Raw genomic sequence first — 20324 nt, 5'->3', positions numbered from 1 at the left:
AATAATGCGTCAAATACTCATAAATTTATAATCCAGTCCCTTGAAAAAACAGGTAAAATTCCCGAAAATTCCAGGATTTACGGGATTCGGGATTTCCCGTTTGGCATCTCTACAAGCCACTATGATATGAGTGAGCGAGTGAGTGATTTGATTGGGAGTCACAAATTGTGACTGACCGTTTGAATGTTTGTTTGTTTCCAATTCAGTTGAATGAATTCTGTTTTTGAGCCTGTGTGTTCAGCAATGTTTTTGTTTTTATTTTTGCCAATGTCCTTTATTTGTTTTGTTTTTTTTTTGGTTGATAAAAGTCCGGGCATTCGTAATTTGGATTTACTTTTTACACCTACCATCAAAAATGATGGGGGTATATAGATTTTGTCATTCCGTTTGTAACATATTAAAATATTGATCGTACAACCAAAAAGTATATACATCCTGGGTCCCCTCATTAGATTCTAATAGGATCTACGATCCGTCTGTTGAATAAACGATAGGTCCCAAACGAAAGGAGCTAGCTGACATTTTCCACAAATACTCTCTGGTAAGATTTTTTGGTATTTAAAGTGGGCTATATCGGTCCATCATTTCACCAGCCCCCATACAAATGTCTCCCGGTATACTGTTTGAGCAGTCATAAAAATGTTGATTATGTGGCAAATTATATCGGAAAATCATGCAACATTTGTTCTTAGTCCCCATGCAAGGCCCCACTCTGAAAATTACTTGAACATTTATAATTGTCTTATAATAATTATTATCGTGATGAAATGAGACATAAACAAGTTTTACATAAACCTAAATCTTTGTACCCACTTTTGTGAGGATCTTTTAATAATTGACTCTACTCCCATATTACCCCTATATCATATTAATATTTTATTGTCAATAAATAATAACAGAAATCACTCTATCAAATTCGGTACAGTTCAGACCATAACAGATTAAAGTTCCATTAGAACGCCAAAACTGCATATTGGTGGTGGGTATACAAGATTCGGCATAGCCGAATATAACACTCTTACTTGTTTCCTTCTACTATATTGTTTCATAGGAATCAGTGTAACATGTAGGCTTATTGGATGTTACATAACTGTTACATGGAAAAGTCAGTTTTTAAAATGTTTCTATTTCTACATCCGTTCAAATTGATACAAGCTCAAATAATTCAAATGCTTTTATTTAGTTGAAATCTACAAATTTGCTTTCGACAGCCATTATAGTACTAGTGAATTTTTTAAATTGGCCAGTGTTTTTCTCATTTTGTTTTTTATTTTTTTTCTCTTTTTTTTCAAAAATACATTAGTTGTTCAAATTTTTATATGCAAATTTCTGTTTTGCATTTAAAATGAAAATGGTAGGTTTTTTTTTTTTTTTTTTTTTTTTTCCAATTTTTAGTAGAATTTGGTATTTAAATCGTTTTTCATGGCATTGTTTTAAAAATACAAATTTGTTCACAAAATCTAAGTGTTACAGAATTACATATTTTAAAACACATTTTAAACAATTTTGAAACACACACACAATGAACTTTACTGAAAAATGTAGAATTAAAATGCATTTATGGTCAATGAAGTTCATTACCGTATCGATTTATTGAAACTAGCATAACCCGGTGTACTTTACTAGTAAAATTAAAAAATATGAATAATTTCTGATACAACCTAACTCCGTACTATGGAACGAAAATAAAACATGCAAAATATAACTAACTAATTTGGTATGGGAGATACCACTCCACTGTTCTGATCCCACCCATTTTTAAATCTTTTGTGTAAAAAAATAACTCATATCAAGCTTTACTTTAACTTTTGCGGACAAAGCAATTATTACTCTGTATGGAAGGTGACTCACCTCCTTTTCCGACCCCTCCCATTTTGGTTCCCCAGATACTCGAAATCAATATTTACTCTGTATGGAAGGTGCTACGCCCTCTAATCTAATTCCGTCTATATTCAGCTAAACTCCGCACAGAAATAACAAATTAATTCGTAAAAAGTTTAAACACTTTTACAATTATAGTTCTACAGATATTCGAAATTAATTATTTACTTTGTATAGGGCCACGTCCACTATTCCAATCCCGAACAATTTCAGCGAAACTATGCAAAATTATAAATGAGCCATTTAGTCTAAGTTTAAAGAATCTTGCAATTATAGTTCACAAAATATTTAGAAATAACTATATAATTTGTATGGGAGGTGACTCACCATTTGTTCCGACCCGTCCCATTTTTTATTAAACTTCATGCCACAATTCTAGTTCTGAACATTTATAGAATAAATATTTACTTATGTACCCAATAAGCATTTTTACTGGAACTCAAGTTGAAAGCAAGTGTAATTCAAGCCTTGAATTATAGTCAAGCAATTGAATTACAGTTGTATTACACTTTATTTCAATAGCATTTTCCAGTAAAAAGGAAACATAAATTCAAGTTTTTTGTTTGAAAAATAAATAAATTTTCAAATATTTTTCATGTCTAAAGTATAATTACATTTGCATTCAAGTCAAATTCCAACAAAATGTTCAAGTGCTTGAATTTTTGGAGCTTTGGTGCTTACTGGGAATTACATATTTACCCCCATATGCATAAGCAGTTTTTAAATTTGTCAAAGTTTTATAAAACAAATTTTGAATGGAAATTTTGTTTAAAAACCTTTGATAAATTTAAAAATTGTTTATGCATATGGGAGTTAGAAAACAAAAAAAAACACCTTCAAAATATAGGTTTTTAAGTGACTTTGAATTACTAAAGTCTTCTTCTTTGTTTTCTATAACAACTCTCACTTAAAACAGAGCGAAATCAATACTGTTTAATTGTTTCTCTTATTTATTTACAACAACAAATTGGACAAACATGCATTGTTTTGTTTATATTTTAGCTTAAGGTTCACATGTACACGTTTTTGCATATGTATTAGTAACATCTTTAAACGCTTATAACTCCTAAAAAACTGAACCGATTTCAATAATACATATATTCTGCACTTCTGTGAAGAAATCCCTTTAAAATGGTATATTTTTTACCCTAATTGAATGTATAATGAGAGCGTAAAAGGGGTCTAAAGAAATCGACTTGCCTATTAATATTATGATGATCAAAATCTGGCGATAACATAATTTCGAGTAATGTACCTGTCAATTGGCCTCCAAGGACGTGCGATTTGTCACTTCTTGATTATTTCCTGTGGGGCCACGGAAGTAACTAATTTATGCTGATAAACCAGCAATAATTGACGCATTGGAGGCCAATATTGTTGGTGTTTTTCGTGAGCTACGGCCTGCAATGTTCAAATAAGTGGCCCAAAATTGGATGTCCAGAATGCGCATTGTCAAGGACTATCGCAGTGCCCATATACCCGAAATCATTTTCAAATGTTAATAGCATGTATTGATATTCCGAATTAGAAAATGAATAAAGCATACAAATTCGAATGATTTTATTTTGGAAACGAATTTTACAATTTTATACAAAATTTTAAATGGTGTAAAAAATATTTGGTTTTATATCAATCCTTTGAGGACTCCATAAAATATGTTTGCCCCATGTTAAAATGAATACCAGATAGAACGTTAAAGTCAAAAATTGCCAAGGACCTCTAAATGGATATTATTTTCTTGAAAACTTAAAATTTTTTTTAGAGAACGATGAAACTTGGGTCATTGAAGACTTTGCATAGGTTTCGGGACAGTATCTTACCTTCCTAGTCGAATTTAAAAAAACAAACCCGTAAAATATTTTGTTAAGAAATGGTCCACGGGGTTTAAATATCTATTGGTTTGATTAGACTTTTTACAATATGTAATATAAATACAAATTCTGGGAATAGTCCTGGGTGTATGACTTAAAATTGCGGAATTTTTTCTAATTTTTAGCTACTGTTTTGAAACATTTCTACAATATAAATTTATTCAAAGTATAGGACATTGCACAGTGGGGCAGAACCAGCACTTCTAAACGGCTAGTCCGATCGAGATAAAATTTTACGTGGGCGTAGCCAAGGAGCATTCTAGTTCAAGTTATTAAAATGGCCATACAAATACTCCAGGGGCGTCGATATGGTGCTCAAAGTAGGGTACCTTCGACATGTAAAATTTTTAAACACGTGCCATTTTTTGTTTCCCATCCGATTTCAAAGATTTTAATATTTTTGAAAAGCGCTTCGAAAAACACGCTTGCGTGTGCTATTTATCTCTTCTAATTTTTGAGTTATAGGCATTTAAAGATTTAAATTTTAAAATTTGGCCATACCTTGGCCCGCTCTTTTAAAAATATGGGGCGTAATTTTGGACTGAAAAGGGCGTAATTTTGGACTTGTTAGACAACTAAATTAGACAACTAAATTAGTAATAATATACAAAAGATTTGAGGTCAAAAAATATTATAAATCCAAAAATAAACGATTTTCAATTTAAATATTAAAAAAATAGTAGATTTTTGCTGTTTTTTTTTGGCGAAAAGGTGACTTAATCTTTTTTTATTTAAAAAAAGCTTTCTTTAAGAACATATAACAATTTTATGCTTTTCTATAAGGTATCTTTACGGAGAACATTTTGGTATAAAAAACGTATATAGTTTTTCAAATATGTCGCCCCTACGCCCTTCGGAATCTGATCTATTTTTTATCAAAAATGTTCTAAAATCCCAAAGCTGGCATCAGAAAACAAAAAGCAGCTTTGGAAACCTTGATGTCTTCCCTATTTATCGCCAAAGTATTTTCCCAGCCTCGAAGGAAATGTGGCAAAATTTTAAAAAAATACCATTTTTGGGATTTCTCTCCAATTTTTAGGAATTGCGGGATTGCATTAGACCTTTTGACAAGGTTTTTTACACCGTGTTATTTAGAATGACAAACATAAAAAACGTTAAAATTTTCATTGAGTTTCGTTAATAAATAAAGATTTTATTACATACTAGCAGTCACAGCCAACGTTGTTCTACCATAGCTCACACAAAGTTTGAAGAATCCCACTATAATAGTACTCCAGTATAATAGTACGTACAGAAGAATTATATATATAAAGAAGACTATATATTCATTGAGTTTCTAAAACTAAAATTTATATCAAAATTTTAATAGGACTGCAAATATTAGGAACAATTTGATCCACATTTATTCCGAGCTATTTTGTTTTGTTTAGATAAGTTAATTTTTGGTCTTACAAAACAAATTTCAAGTCAATATCTCAATTAGATTCAAAAATATGCCACAATTAAGTCTATCAAAAATATTGCACTTTTTCATAATAAAAAAATTTTATAAATTTTTTTTATATTTTATTCAACACAATCATTGGTTCTGGCTCAGTCACATTATCATGCAAATAGTTACTGTGACTATAATATTGTTAAAAAACTTGTAACAATATAGAAATGATTACAGTAAACATGCACAACTATATTTTTTCTCTGTTTGTAGTTATGCGTTGGTGACCAATTGGTGTGCTTCAGTGCTACTTTTTTTAAATTAAATAAGTAAAGAAAACCTTGACGCTTTGTTGGCACAAAATTCAACATTTTCAAAAGATAACGCTTCTATTGTTAATCCTATATATTTTGATTAGTTTGTTTCACTTACATAGGTACTTACAAAATCCCTTTTATAAAACCCGTGTTACTACAATAATAGTAACTTCCGCTTAATAAATCAAATTTAATAATAATTTCATTAAAAATTTCCTAAGTTTTATGTTGTTGTTTAATATTTTAGCATTTTTTGTTGTTGCCTACTTAAAGAACTCTAATACTATTTTTACGACTTCAATCGCATTGTAAAACATAATTATCTTAGTGTTTGCTCTTGTTGTTGATTTTGTAGTCCCTCTTCTAAAAACACGAAGCAGTAATTTAAAATAATGATGTGAAATAAAACGTACCATAATCCCATTCTAATCTTGCTCAACATGAAAACTTTGTTTAGGTCAGCTAAAGCTGACAGTCAGTTGTTACATCTGTCTGTCTGTTTGTATGTCTCCTAATGAAAAAATAAATTTTGAAGAATTTTTCATCCAAATTACAATCAAAATGTTAACATTCTTGCAAACAATGACAGGATAATGACTTACTTTCTCTCTCTCGACTAGTTACAATTCTCTGTTTTGGTCTTTATTTGGTATTTTTAATTTTTTTTGAAACAGAAATGACATAAACTAAAAAATAAAATAACAACAACGCAACATAATATCTTGTTGTTTGGATTTAATTTATTTTCTTGCCGTTGTTGTTGTTTTGCACTATGGTTTTTTTTAGCAGTAAAAGCTTTTGTCATTGTTTACAACTTTGTAAAACAAAAAGTACAGTCAGAAAAAAAAAATGTGGTATAAAGACTTTCTCTTGTCCGAATACCGAATACTTGCCGAAACTTAGCTGAGCTGAAATCCAAAAATGTGTTTACCAAAAAATGTTTTTAATATTTTTCTTAGAGTATACTTGGTGAAGGGTATATAAAATTTGGGACTGTCGAATAAAGCACTCTTGTTTCTTTCAAAACCGCATTATGTATATTTTTTCAATTTTAAAAGTTTTCCTTTCGTCCGTGTACCGAATACATTCCGAAAGTTAGCTGAGCTTAAATCGTTTCTGAAATACAATTGTGAATGTTTTTTTTACATCAATCTAGCTTAATGTTATAGATGGATTCTTTTATAAAATGTCGCTATTTTTAAAAATGGACTAAAAAAAAAAGTTCACATATTATTAGCCCCATATGGACCAAGGCTTTAAATCGTTGAAAAAGTTTTATTTTTTTATGAAATATTGAAAATAAAGACTTCAGGAAGTTATTTAAAAAATGTTTACTTTGTGGAGGTCCTGCAAGGATCCGAAAGGGACCTACTGCATCAGCCCAAATATAAAAAACTTATATATTTTTGTTTAAATTTTATTAATATATTCACCCCTATCGGCAATAACATGTGAAATTTTGTTCCCATGAAATATTCATTTCCCTCGAAGGGAAAATTGCTATCGGGAATATCACGATGAACTTTACATTCACAATAGTTGATTTTGTTTGTAACAGCTGTTTATTGTTTACAAAATTCCATCTAAAAATTTCACAACAAGGGGAATTTTTTCACGTGAACAAAGTTGATGAACGAAAAAGGAAAAGGGAAAATATTTCATGTGAAATATTTATTCGCGATAGGGGTGAATGATTAGTTTAGTAACTTTTATAAAATTTTTTATTACACGTCTATTTTATGGAATATTACGAAACAGTTTTTTTTGTCATTACAACATAAGTAAACACCACCATGAGAACATGAAATAATTCACCGTTACTCTGGGTAAGCCCAAAGTACTTTTGGGCAAAAAGGGTCAAAATATGTTTTATTTTCATTTTGTAAGCTTATTATTGTTACGGTCGACAAAGGGTTAAACATAATTTTGTGCAAGTGTACTTCATAGCACTCGAAAACTATTTGTACAACAGCTGTAATATTTATCAAATAAAATGAGAAATGTTTCCATTTTTATTTTATTTTTTTGTAGTTGTATAACGTTGACACATTAAGCCTACTTAGAAGATGGTGATTAAAGTGTATTTAGTAGATGATGACAATAACAGTTGTAAGTTATTTCCAGCTTTTATGGATATCTGTTTGTTTTTTTGGGTTATTTAGTTATTCTTGTTATTGTCACTGCTGCTGTTATTACACAGCAAGATGATTTCTAAGTTTTTAAGTTTATTTAGGCGAAAATTACCAACAATAGCTTACATTCATACAATAAAAGCGAGCAAAGTTTGTTGTGAAAAACTTTTAACTTTTTTTTTTTTGCAAACGACAGCCAACATCTTCAGAAAATTCAATTTTATTTGCAAATTGCTGTTGTTGTTTGTTGCTTTAATGTGTCTATCTTTAACTGTATTTACTTACATTTCCTTACCTTTTTTGTGCTCGTTACAGGAGTTATCAACGTACAAATGCGTTTAATTTGTAGCAGCTCTACGGAAAATTCAACATCCTTTAGTGAGGTAAGTGTACTTACTACATTCCCCATTTTTTTCTAACCTTTTGTTAACGACATTAAATGATAGTGATATAAGTTTGAATATTGTTATAGTCTAAAGTTTAACTATCAGTTCAAACTCATACACTTGTATACTTGTATGGAAAGAGTGTCTGTTCAAAATGTACTCACATGTATCTAAACGTAGGGTCACACATGGCAAATATTTACTCAAAAAAGCCTAACCACTTTTTTCTAGCACACATTTGTTTGACGTTGTTTTCTCTTGCAAGTGATTTGCAAGATCAAACAGTATCAAATAAAATAAAACTAAATATTTCTTTTGAATTGTCCTAAGTAAAAGAAGTTTTTGATATAAATAAAAAAAAAATAAAATATATTTTATTTAGTGGTTACGTCATTTTCGTCAAATATTTGCCATGTGTGATCCTACTTTAAGATGAGTGTCGAAATTATAAGCTCACTTACTGTTTGTTTCGTTTATCCAAAAATACAAATAGTATTGATTGATACTATTGACTAAAATACTTGTTGCTCAAACGTTATTCTGAAAACATTCCTGTGCTCCTATTTGATAACAGTTAGTATTATTTACAAACCGATATATCAAAAATGTTCAAGATCAACTTAATACCTTATTTGTGCAACATGGATTGCATGTTATGAAATCGTCGGCACGTTTGCCAGACTTAATGCTATGCAGAACATGTGGGGACTGTAGTGCGGCAAGTTCATTCTGAAAACCATCAGTATAATTCCGTTTAAGAGCTTATATGGCTAAGAACACTAGAAAATTGTATAAAACATTTAAAAATTTAAAAAGAAAATATACCTTATAAGTTTAACGCACTTCAAATTGCACATTTTTGATATTACGGTTTGTAAATAGAACTAACACTAAGCAAATGGGAGGAAGAGATACTTATCTGAACAACGTTTGACCAACAAGTATTTTACCCAATATTACCAATCAATACAATTCGTATTTTTTGATACAAGTAAGAGAGCTATATTCGACTGTGTCGATTCTTATATACCCTTCAACTAATTATATTTTAAAATAAAAATTTTAAATATTTTAGGTAAACAACATTTTATTTTTTTTTTGTAATTTATTAGCGATTTTTTTTTTTTAACTTAAAAAAAAGTTCTTTAAATTTATTTGTGAAAAAATTCTATAACAAAAAATAGTTTTTTGGTAAAAATAAAATTCTGGGTAAAAAAAATTTTTCCCGATTTTGACCCATTGTAGGTCCGACTTACTTTGGCCTTATATACGCTCTTGCAAAGTCATCTGCAATATCTATTATTGGATATCCATATTGTCTATATTAATGACTTAGTAATCAAGATATAGATAAAAAATAGGTCAAAAATCGAGGATGGCCGGGTTTTATGTCTCAGCCATTTGTGGGTCGATTTTTAAATAGCAAGTGAGCCGGGAGAATTCCTGATATATTGATATATGAATCGAGGAGCCGCAGAACAAAAGGTACTTTTTCGCATCTTATCAAAAATTGGTTTTTTGGTATTTTTATAATATTTGGGTTGAATTTGATCTTCTAGAAACAATCAAGTCAGCAAAATTTTTTTAATTTTTTTACCAAGTAAATGGGCTTTAAAAAAATTTAAAACGTAAAACGTGTATTTAATTTCAATGTGTAATTTGTTTATATATTAGATCAGGATTAAAAACATTCATTTAAAATATTATCGTTAAAAAGAAACTCATAAAAAACATACTTTTTAATTTTGTTTTTAACAAAACGTACTTTTTATTTTTTTAACAAAAGGTTCTTTTTCCGATATTAAAATGATTTTATATCAAACATCCTTAACATTTAATGTGGTGACTTATGGCAGTTAGATGTTTCTGTTGATAAGTAAGAAACTTGTTACCATTTCCAGGTTCATGCTGTTTTTTAAGGGGGCAAAATAAATAAAATTCATTCTCCCAAAAATTTGAAATGTGCGAAAAAGTACCTTTTGTTCTGCGACTCCTCAATCATAAGTATAAGTTATTTGAGGGCTAGAAAAGTTGATTTCAACATACAGACGGACATGGCTATATCGACTTCGCTATCTATAACTATCCAGAATATATATTCTTTGTGGGTTCGCAAATGAAAAATGTAGAAATTACAAACGGAATTACACATTCATGGTGACCTTATAATTTTGACCCTCACCTTATAATTTTATTACATTTTAAGTAAAATACTTGCTGTTATCTAAGTTTTTTTAGTTTTTGTTGTCTTTTAAAATTTACTAAGATTATACTAATATGCTAATATTAGACAAAACTTTCACTATTCCACAAATATTAATTTTGGGAATTTATGGACAAATATTGCAGTTAGTCAGTAGAAATTCATATACATGCCACTAAAAACTGTTTCAGTGTAGAAACAATAAAAAAATAGATTTTAATTGGAACATCAAAGATATGTAGATTTCAGCTAATACTAACTAAATAATCGTAGAGAAAATAGAAAAAGAAAAAATATTTTTTCCAAAAAAAAAAAAATTATTTTCCAATAAAATATATTTTCCATCTTATAAAAAAAACTCTTTTGCAGCACCACCATTTATTTTTTTAAATAGTATAAATGTCCCAATAATTAATCAATATCCTTTATATTGTTATTTTTATTTAAACATAAAGTTCACAAAAGACCTCTTTTGCTAGACGCACTTTTTTGTCAACAAGTGAGACAATTTTGACGATTAACAAAGCCATCAAGGTGAAAGTTTGCTTCATTGCTTAGGATGTTGTTTTTTATTCAACTGATATTAATACAATAAATTAGCTTGAAAGTGTACTTTGGGCTCACTGTACTTATTGCACCTAAATCGATATATACATAGGGTGGCGCCAAAAAAGTGGTTGATCTTCCCAACTAAAATTTATTCTAAGAAATGTTTGTCCTATTGTCAGTATTTAGTAAGCTGGATTAAAGGATCAAAATGTTAAAAACCTAAAATTTAAAAAAAATTGCAAAAACTAAACTTTAATTTTAGTTGGGAACATCGACACCTTATTTTAATTCCATAAAAACGGGGCCACTCTAATAGAACTTGGGGTCCAAATGACCCTGAACTTTCAAAATCACGAAAAACACAGTCATTTTGACCCCAAGTGCTCTTAAGGGTTAATCTTAATTTTTGTACTGTTATTGTGAATACTAGACTTCATGTTATATTTTTCTTAAGTTTCATCAAAATCGTCCCGAAAATATATAACATTTCGCTATCTTTCCATTAGAAATTCGAAAAATTTTACCTGTGACCTACACGATTTAAGGGTTAAAGTTTTCCGATTTTAGGAAAACTTTCAGACTATATTTAGAATTACATGAACTATAATATTCTGAACAGATTTTACATAAAATTAATAACAGTAAGGAAATTGGGCTCATTCGCCAAAATATGGCTCAATAATTAGATTTTATCGAAAATTTCAAAATTTAAAACGCAGGTACGGAAAAACTATAGGAGGTATTGACATACTTTTTTCACATTTTTATTCCGTATTATGTTGTCAATAAATCCCCATGTGATGATCAAAAAATTCTGAAATTTGGTTAACAAAATTTTTAAAAAATTTAAATTGGAGATTTGAAACTGCCGTTAAAAAAATATTTTTTTTTGAAGATAAAAACTGTTATACAAGTAAATATGGATATATTTTAAGTAAGAATAAACTTTTGTTTTAATATTTCTCAAAATATGTTAATTTTGATCCTACATTTCTTGTTCTAGTGGCCTGAGACACGTTAATGGCCTGGCGATTTTTTAATAACTTTAACATTTTTTAACCAATTTTTGTCTTTTATATCTTATTAGAACGACAATTACGTACACATTTCGATTCTTTTAAATTAAATTGCAAAAGTAATTATTTAAATTGCAAAAGTAATTATTTTTTCCCCTTGTAAATGCACCTCAAAAAAAAGCTAACATTTTTTTGGAGGTATTTTAGGTCATTACGAAAGTTTTCAGCGGGTACCGTATCAACATTTCAAAAAATTTAATTTTAAGGGACACTCTAATGTACATGTGTGTATGTATATTGTTTTTGGTAGGTCTTTTTTTAATCGAAAGTAGTTCCAGCGTTACATCAGTTTCCCCAAAAAATTAAAAGTTTAAATGTATATGTATACACATTTCAAGATTCTATACATTTATATCTACCCAGCAAAAACTTTACTTACCTAGTAAGCCAGCAAGTATAATTGGAGCAAAGCGATAACTACTTATTATTTGACTGAAACACTACTTACCGTTGTTCGAGATTTTTAAAAAATTCAGGGGTCAAGCTTACAAATGTACTTACAATCAGTTGAGAAATAAGTAGTAAATTCACAACAAGAATATGTAGCTAAAAAAAAATCACTAAAAATATTGCCTTGTGTGGGAATCGAACAGTCACATTATTTGCTTTCGAATATTATAATAGTTCTTAAAATATTCAATTTGTTTCCAATTTGAATACAAAATATTTATTAAAAGTTAAAGAGTGCACTCTTTTTAAGTAAAACTGCTGGCTTTTAGTGAAGACTTAAAAGTGCAAATATCTCCAAAACTAACGGTACTGTTTTAAAATGTTTGTTTTATTTATTATCAGCGTTATATAATTGTATGAAAAAATAGGACCTCTTCAACTTTTGTTTTTATTTTTAAAAAAACTATAGTTCGTTCTTTATATTTTTAAATAATTAATATTGTTTTGAATGAAATACATGTAAACATAAAGTATGAATGTAATAAGTAATAAATGTGAAATAAAATTGAATACAAGTTTAATATCAATAAATTTTATTATGATCTTATCATTAGTTTAATTAACTTGAAGGATAAAATATGTGTTCTAAAAAAACATATAAACACTCTTATTATTGAATAAAATTACTCCCCCCCTGCTTCCAAATTCTTTGGCTGAATCCGCACCTGAGCTATGTGTTCTAATTTTAACCAGACATGTAACAGCATTAGGTTAACTCTTCGTCTTCTTCTATCTAATACTCGTTAAACTTAAGGGCTTTTTCCAGTTTTTATATTCCTTAGTTTTATATCCGCATTCTCATACGTTGCCTGTCATGGTTGAAGATGTCTGCAAATCTGGCGATTAGTCTTTCATTTGTACATACATGAAGCAGACAATCTTCGTTTAAAAGCCGTATGTTACTTTTAAAATGTTGTATTGGTGTGTTGTTGTAATCCTTTAAATTGTTATTTAATAAAATATATATGTATTTATATATACATGTGTGAGTGTGTATTATGAAAGTAACTAAATGATAAAATTTTATGTGAAATTAGTTGTTTTCATAACTTTCACCATGAGTGGAAAGGGTATATATAAGTTTGTCATTCCATTTGCCATGTCCGTCTATCCGTCTGTATGTTGAAATCAACTGTCCGTAGCCCCCAAATTACTTACATGCATGATTCGTACATCAATATATTGGGAATTCTTCCGGATAGGTTGCTATATATAAGGAAAAAACCTGGACAACCTAGATTTTTGATCTATTTCTGGATTCAGTCATTAATATAGATAATATTGATATCTAATGATAGATACTTCAAATTCCATTGCAACGATGTATGTATATAAGTTGGACCTTTAGGTCAAAGGTTATCATAATCTGAGAACAACATATTATGATACAATTATTCATCATAAATATGGTTGCCACAAACATATATTTGTTTACTGTAACCATATATATGGTTGATACAATCATGTGAATCATAAATTAACCATAAATTAATATTATGGTTACCACAATCATGTAAATAGTTACTGTGACTATAATATTGTTAAAAATCTTGTAACACTATTTAAATGGTTACAGTAACCATGCCCAATTATATTTTTTCTCTGCGTGTACGAAAAGCATTAGCAAAGATTTTGAAACACCCTCAAAATTATTAGTAGGGTAGGTCTTAGTACTTCAGCACCTTTAACTTACGAAATTTTTGACCGATTTCTAAATGTTTAACAGTTTTGGAAAAGCAAAGAATTAGGCTTTCATAAAATGTATGCATAAAATGTATGATATTAGGTTAGTTTCTCATTTTTTCCAAATTTTGCAATTCAACAATATTTATTGAATTTTTTTCAGTGTTTTAAAAACCTTTTAAATTAAAAACTGTACAAATAATTTGTTTGTTTAGTTAATTGTTTTTTTATTAATATTTTTTTTGCGATGGGGATTTTAATGAAAAGTTGAATGAATAACTTTTTAAATTTTCAACCGATTTTAAAAATTAAAACCATGTTTTGTTACCTTTTTATAAGGTTTGATTTCTAAATAAGTAATGAAAAGCTGCTAAATCAAAAAATTTAATACTAAATGTTTAGTCTAGCTAACTAAATAATAAATATAAACATTACATAAAGAAGAACTGTCATTTTATTCTTCATAAATTTTTAAGCTTATTCAATCTACAAGAATCGATTATATTATATCGACGCCTCCATTCTATAACGTTCTAAGTGTACATAGAACGTTTTTAATCTTCTTGAATTTTTTAATCCTACGTTCTCTAATTTAAAAACTGTCAAAATTTGGTTAAGATGGGCCGATCTGTTCCGAAGTTATAAGCATAAATCTACTTAGACTACACATATAGTCGTAAGAATTTTCCATTCTAAAATGTAGTAAGTACACTTAGAATACTTTTGCTTGGACTATTTTAAATTGACTTGAAAACTAAGTTGACTTAGTATGTTATGAAAGGGATATTTCTTAACGTTGTGTTTTTTATGTGTATTTGGTATGTTCATATGTATACTTAGGTGATTAAGTTAAAAACAATAGACCTATCAAAAACATGCTAAGTAAACTTAGATGACCAATAGCCAATATTTTCTCCGTGCTAAAACATTCTATATAAATTTTAGCTATGATCCAATTCAAATTTATAAATTCAGAAAATACTATAAAAATTCTACTCAAATTCTACTAAAAACAGTGAAAGAACAAATGGCGTATCTTATATAGTTTACGAGATATCTCGTGAAAACTTTGAGAGCTCGTAACTCAAAACTCACTTTTTTGACATAGAATGTTATAGAATGGAGGCGTCGATATTATCACTAATTTGATATCAGAACGAGAACATGAATCATGTAAAAGACTTGAATCGCCAATTACGATAGATATAATATGATTATGAAAACTCTACTTATGCCCGTAATTTCAACAAATAGATATCTACGGTGTTAAATACCCATCTGATAAATTTACCTAAAAGGTAACTTGACATTAATTCCAAATCAATATTTATGAGTAAAAATTACCAAATATTTTTACTCCATAAGTAACTAAGCACTGATAGATATCTATTTGTTGAAATTACGGGCATTATTCAGATATCTGTCTATAAAAATAAAATAGTTTTGCAAAAAATAACCAAAATGAAAACTAAATACACATTTAAACTTCAGAAAAAAATAAAAATAACCACGCTTATGGATTAACATGAAACTATGTATTTAGTATTCTATTTACAAGTCTAAAGCTGGCGCTGCTTCTTTCAAGTTTTCTTTTGTAGCTTTCGTTTTCGATTTGTCAACAATATGTTCACGTTCTGACAATATTCGTTGACAAATTAAGAGCGTTTTGCCCTCATTGCACAGGAGTGGCGCTATTGGGCCTCAAAGTGGGGCACCTCAAACAAGCATAATTTTTAAACGCTTGCTATTTTATTTTTGGTTTTCCTAAAATCAAAGATTTTATTGCATATATGTATGTTCTTGTATAGTGTAATAACGACTTAAGTATTGTAATTTTAGCTCAAGCAAATATTTTTTCCACTTATCACATTGTAACTAAATAAATAGTATTCATAGTTTAAAAACGTGCTTGGCATCTAGTATTTTTCTTCTAATACATCCCCTTTACCACCATACTCTTTCTTCGTCACTTATAAAATAATCTTTACAGGATTTTAGTAGTAAATCGACTTAAAACTTTTTTTTTATTTACTTGTATTATCAACATTTTTTAACAGCAACAACAACGTTCACAAAATCTTAAATATGTACATTAGACATGCCCTTAAAAAATAGATTTGCTTTGGATGGGTCTTATTTTGTTTATTAGTAGCTAAAACTAACTACTGCAAAATTTAAGTGTAATCGGATAACTAGAACACGTGCCGGAAATCGATTGAAAGTTGTAAAATTGGGTAAATAATGGTACTTTTTCCGATATCTTAAAAAAATTCCATATTTGAATACTGTTTTTTAAACATTTGCAATAAACCTAAGCTTCTAGAGAAAATTATCTTTCTAACAAGGTATAAAATAATAATAATAATGAAAAATAACAAAGTTATACGAGTTTTATCTGACCAAATATTGAGCAAAAAGTGGTAGTTTACTCATATTTTACTCGCATTTCTATTATTGACATAGTTGTTTACATAACTTTTGCATGCAAAACAGTGGGCATATAATACAAAAATGTCGTTTTTCTTGAATATATGACGTAGGGAAATGTTAATAACTTGGTTATTTTTAACTCGATGTTCATGCTTTATACCTTGTTAGAAAGATAATTTTCTCTAGAAGCTTAGGTTTATTGATAATATTTAAAAAAAAGTACTTAAATAGGGAAATTTTTTAAGATATCGGAAAAGTACCATTATTTACCCAATTTTACAACTTTCAATCGATTTCCGGCACGTGTTCTAGTTATCCGTTTTCACTTAAATTTTGCAGTAGTTAGTTTTAGCTACTAACGAACAAAATAAGACCCATCCAAAGCAAATCTATTTTTTTAAGGGCATGTATAATGTACATATGTATGTATTTATATTTTTTTTCAATATTTATTTTGTGTTTTTGATTTAATCTGGCGAGAATAGAAAATCGTATGGTGACTTATAAATAATAAAAAACTTAAGTTTGTTCTTTGTTACACTTACGTACATTCCTGCTGTAGTATTTTCTAGGAATCTTGGAAAGATGTTTTTTAACTTTTTCTTGAGTTTAATACTTAAAAGTTTTCTGGAGTTTTTTGTTCTGTTGTCTTACAGTTACTTAAAGTATATTTTTGGAATTATTGGACATAGACGAATGTAAAGAAAAAAACAATAAGTACCTAAATGGACATTTTCAGCAGTTTAAACAATTTTTTTAATTTTCTGGTATTCAACTAAATTTTTAAAATTTAGTTAAAATAAGTTTAATACTTTTAAAAATATTATTGTAAACCGATAATTCATAATTCATTTAGTATGTTGGTAGTTGTTTAACAATTTTCCTAACCAAAATTGCAAATTTTCAAATGTAAATTATATTTATAAAATAATACAATTTTTTATAAGTTTTACTTGAGGTTTATATTAATATTTAAGTTTCATAATTTTTCTTAAGAATTTTTCATACTTCAGTACACTCAGGTCTCGTTATATGCGATAGGTGCGTTCCAAAAAAAAATCGCATAAATTGAATTCGCATAAAACGATATTTTAGTTTTTTGGCTATTTATAGTCAAAAAACTAAAAAATCCCATTTTTGGGATTTTTCAACACTTTTTTGGGGATTCTTGATTACAAATTTTAAATTTTTTTCTTCATTTTTCCATTTTAAATAAAAAAAATATATATGTGTAAAAGTTCATTAAAAAATTTTCATAAATAAAAATTTAATTTAAAATTGAAATATTTGTATCTTCGCCAAAACTCAATAAAATTTTTTTTTGTCATATTTTTCAAAAAATTATTCCATGATTTTTTAAGTTCAAAACTTATATACATTTTTGAAAATTAGAAAAAACCCCTATCCACTGATATATAACATGTAGAGATGCCAAACGGGGAATCCCGTTCCCGAATATTCCGGGGTTTTCGGGATTTCCGATATCCCGAAGCCCGGGATTTTTTAATTTTAAATCCCGGGGTTTTCGGGATTTTCCAAGTCCCGTTTTTCATAAATAAATAAATAAATAAATAAATAGGGAAAATTGTAATTTTTGTGTGCCTTTTTCATGCATTTTGTCATTCTACATGACCGAATATCACAAAGTGATGTTCAGCAAAGTTGTTAAGCTTAACTCCTGCTACAAAATAGTTAATAAAGGAAAACGGTATTTTTGGTTTTCCTTAAGTAGGGCTCTAGAAAATCAATTCTTCACCTTTTTTTGTAAGGTGTCTAACAAAACTCAATTTAAATCCTCGTCAAATGAAATAGATTTTATCTCAGATGAGGAGCTCGAACAAAATGAAAATATTTCGATTGCTAAAATGCTAAAAGATAAAAGATAAGGTACTGTTTTTTACCAGTATGGCTAGGCGATTCGTATGGACGATCAAAAAGTAAAAAATCGTATAGCAGAAACGCAATCTACGGAAAATTCTATGAAAGTTTCCGCATGAAACCATAGCTAAAATCAAATCCTATCTTGCGCATTTCGTCTTTTATCCAATAAAAAACTACTAATAAAAAATAAATATGTACTGAAATATCATTGGATAAAAGACGAAATATGTGTAATATACTCAAGCAAGTATTTTATGCTTTTTAGTGTCTAATAAAAATTAATTGCTAAATAAAAAATGTTCTTTCAATTGTAAAGATATAATCATGTACGTTTCTTTCTTATAACTTTCGGGATTTTAGGATTCTTTACCAAATCCCGAACCCCGGGATTTACAAAAATCAGTCCCGATTAGCATCTCTAATAACATGTCTACCTTATGTTTTTTACGTGGCTAATTAATTAGAGCAAACTTAACAACTCGCAGAGAATTTACCTAGAGTCTTGAATTTGAATCTTGAATTTGAATAGCGAATTATGAAAATCAATTATTTTTAATTAGTACGATTTGTAGTAACCTCAATCACAAAACGGTACTTCAACTCATACACGATTTAGTATTGTGTATATCCAGCATAAGAAATCCACTTTGCCTGCATATTTTTCATGATATATCTCTTAAACTTTGTATAAATACAAGTTTGTATAACACGAACATGTTTTCATTAATGCCAGTTTACCTTTTACCTTTTGCTTTTTGTTTATTTTGTTTCTTTTTTCATATAATCTTATTGTTTTTCTTCGGTACATAATCGCTGGTTTCGTTTGAGTTGTTTCTTTTACGTTGACATTAAAAACCGCAACAAAGGAGGCGGCAGTTGTTGTTCCGCATTCCTTTTGTTTTTTTGTTGTTACATCTAAATACTCTTTTGGTATTAAACAAACAGCCAGCCCAACCAACAACCTGTGTTGGTTAGTTTTCTTTGGGATTCCACATGATGTTGCTGCTTCGTTTCACGCTGCTTCTGTTGCCATTTTTACATTCATACTTATTTTTATATAAATCCCTGCTAGTTTGAATGTTGTTGAGGCAAATACATATATTTATACACATTCATCTGTGTGTACCTCGGAACTGCGTTCGTTTATGTTTTAAGAAAACAAAAACAAAACATTATTCACTAAGCCTTTGTTATCCTTGGCACCTTTTTGCCAGTCGGTTGTTATTATTTGTTTGTATATGAAAGGGGTTGTAGAGGGTTACTCTCATGGCTAGTTATAAGGAATGAGATTAATCGAAATTCTATATAGGGCGATTTATATAAGCCTTCATCGATCGCAATAAGATTTCGGGTAGTAGATTGTAATACTATTCTCTTTGTTGACTAGTTTCATTGATCTCAGTTCTTATATGTTTTTGTAACTTATAAACAAGGTGAATTATAAGTTACGTAAAAAATGCTAATTGTTGCCTACTTTGCTAGTCCTTGGCCAAGGAAAATTTAATTTTGTCACAATGACTTTAATTAACAAAAACTTCCTAACACCAACAACTTTTCTGCAAGTGTAGTTTAAGGTCTTTATTTGACGATTTTTTCTGCTGCCCCTCTTCAATTTCTTATCTTTTCTTATGTTATTTAGTGGAATTATGCTTGTGGCCACATAAAAATTTTCAGTTGGGTTTTCTGTTTTTACGTTATGTTTGCCTCGACTCATTTTCTTTTAAAAAAAAGTGTAGTTTGTTGCTCTTTGTGTCAGTTACTGTTGTTGTTTTTCTTTTCTCTTTCATTAAAAAAAACAATGGACAGAAAAAATACAGATTTAAAACGGAAAACAAAGCAAGCAAAAAATAATAAGTAACAAATCCTTTGATGCCTTTTTGGTTGTTGTAAAACGTCTTAAACAGACTGTGAAAAATATTTCATGTAACATATTTTTAGGCCTTTGAGCTGGAACACGAGAGAAAACAATAAGGGGATAAACATTTATCACACATATTTTATATAGTATTTAAACTTTTTAGGAAAAAAAAATCTAAAATTAGATAAAAGAACACATTTTTCATTTGCAT

At 28.8% G+C, this 20324-nt stretch overlaps 1 protein-coding gene across 1 annotated transcript in view; it reads left to right on the top strand.

The window, feature by feature from the left end:
* Positions 1 to 20324, top strand: part of Lerp (lysosomal enzyme receptor protein) — a 263489-nt gene that overhangs the window by 167193 nt on the left and 75972 nt on the right. The window contains exon 14 of the mRNA XM_065515622.1: positions 7913 to 7980. Coding sequence (XP_065371694.1) covers positions 7913 to 7980 — 68 coding nt within the window. The remainder of the gene's footprint in view (positions 1 to 7912; positions 7981 to 20324) is intronic.

This window comes from Calliphora vicina, chromosome 1 (genome assembly GCF_958450345.1).
Source record: "Calliphora vicina chromosome 1, idCalVici1.1, whole genome shotgun sequence".
NCBI classification, from domain to species: Eukaryota; Metazoa; Arthropoda; class Insecta; order Diptera; family Calliphoridae; genus Calliphora; species Calliphora vicina.
Note: the sequence above shows the minus strand (reverse complement) of the source record. Positions and strands in the feature narration are given on the sequence as shown.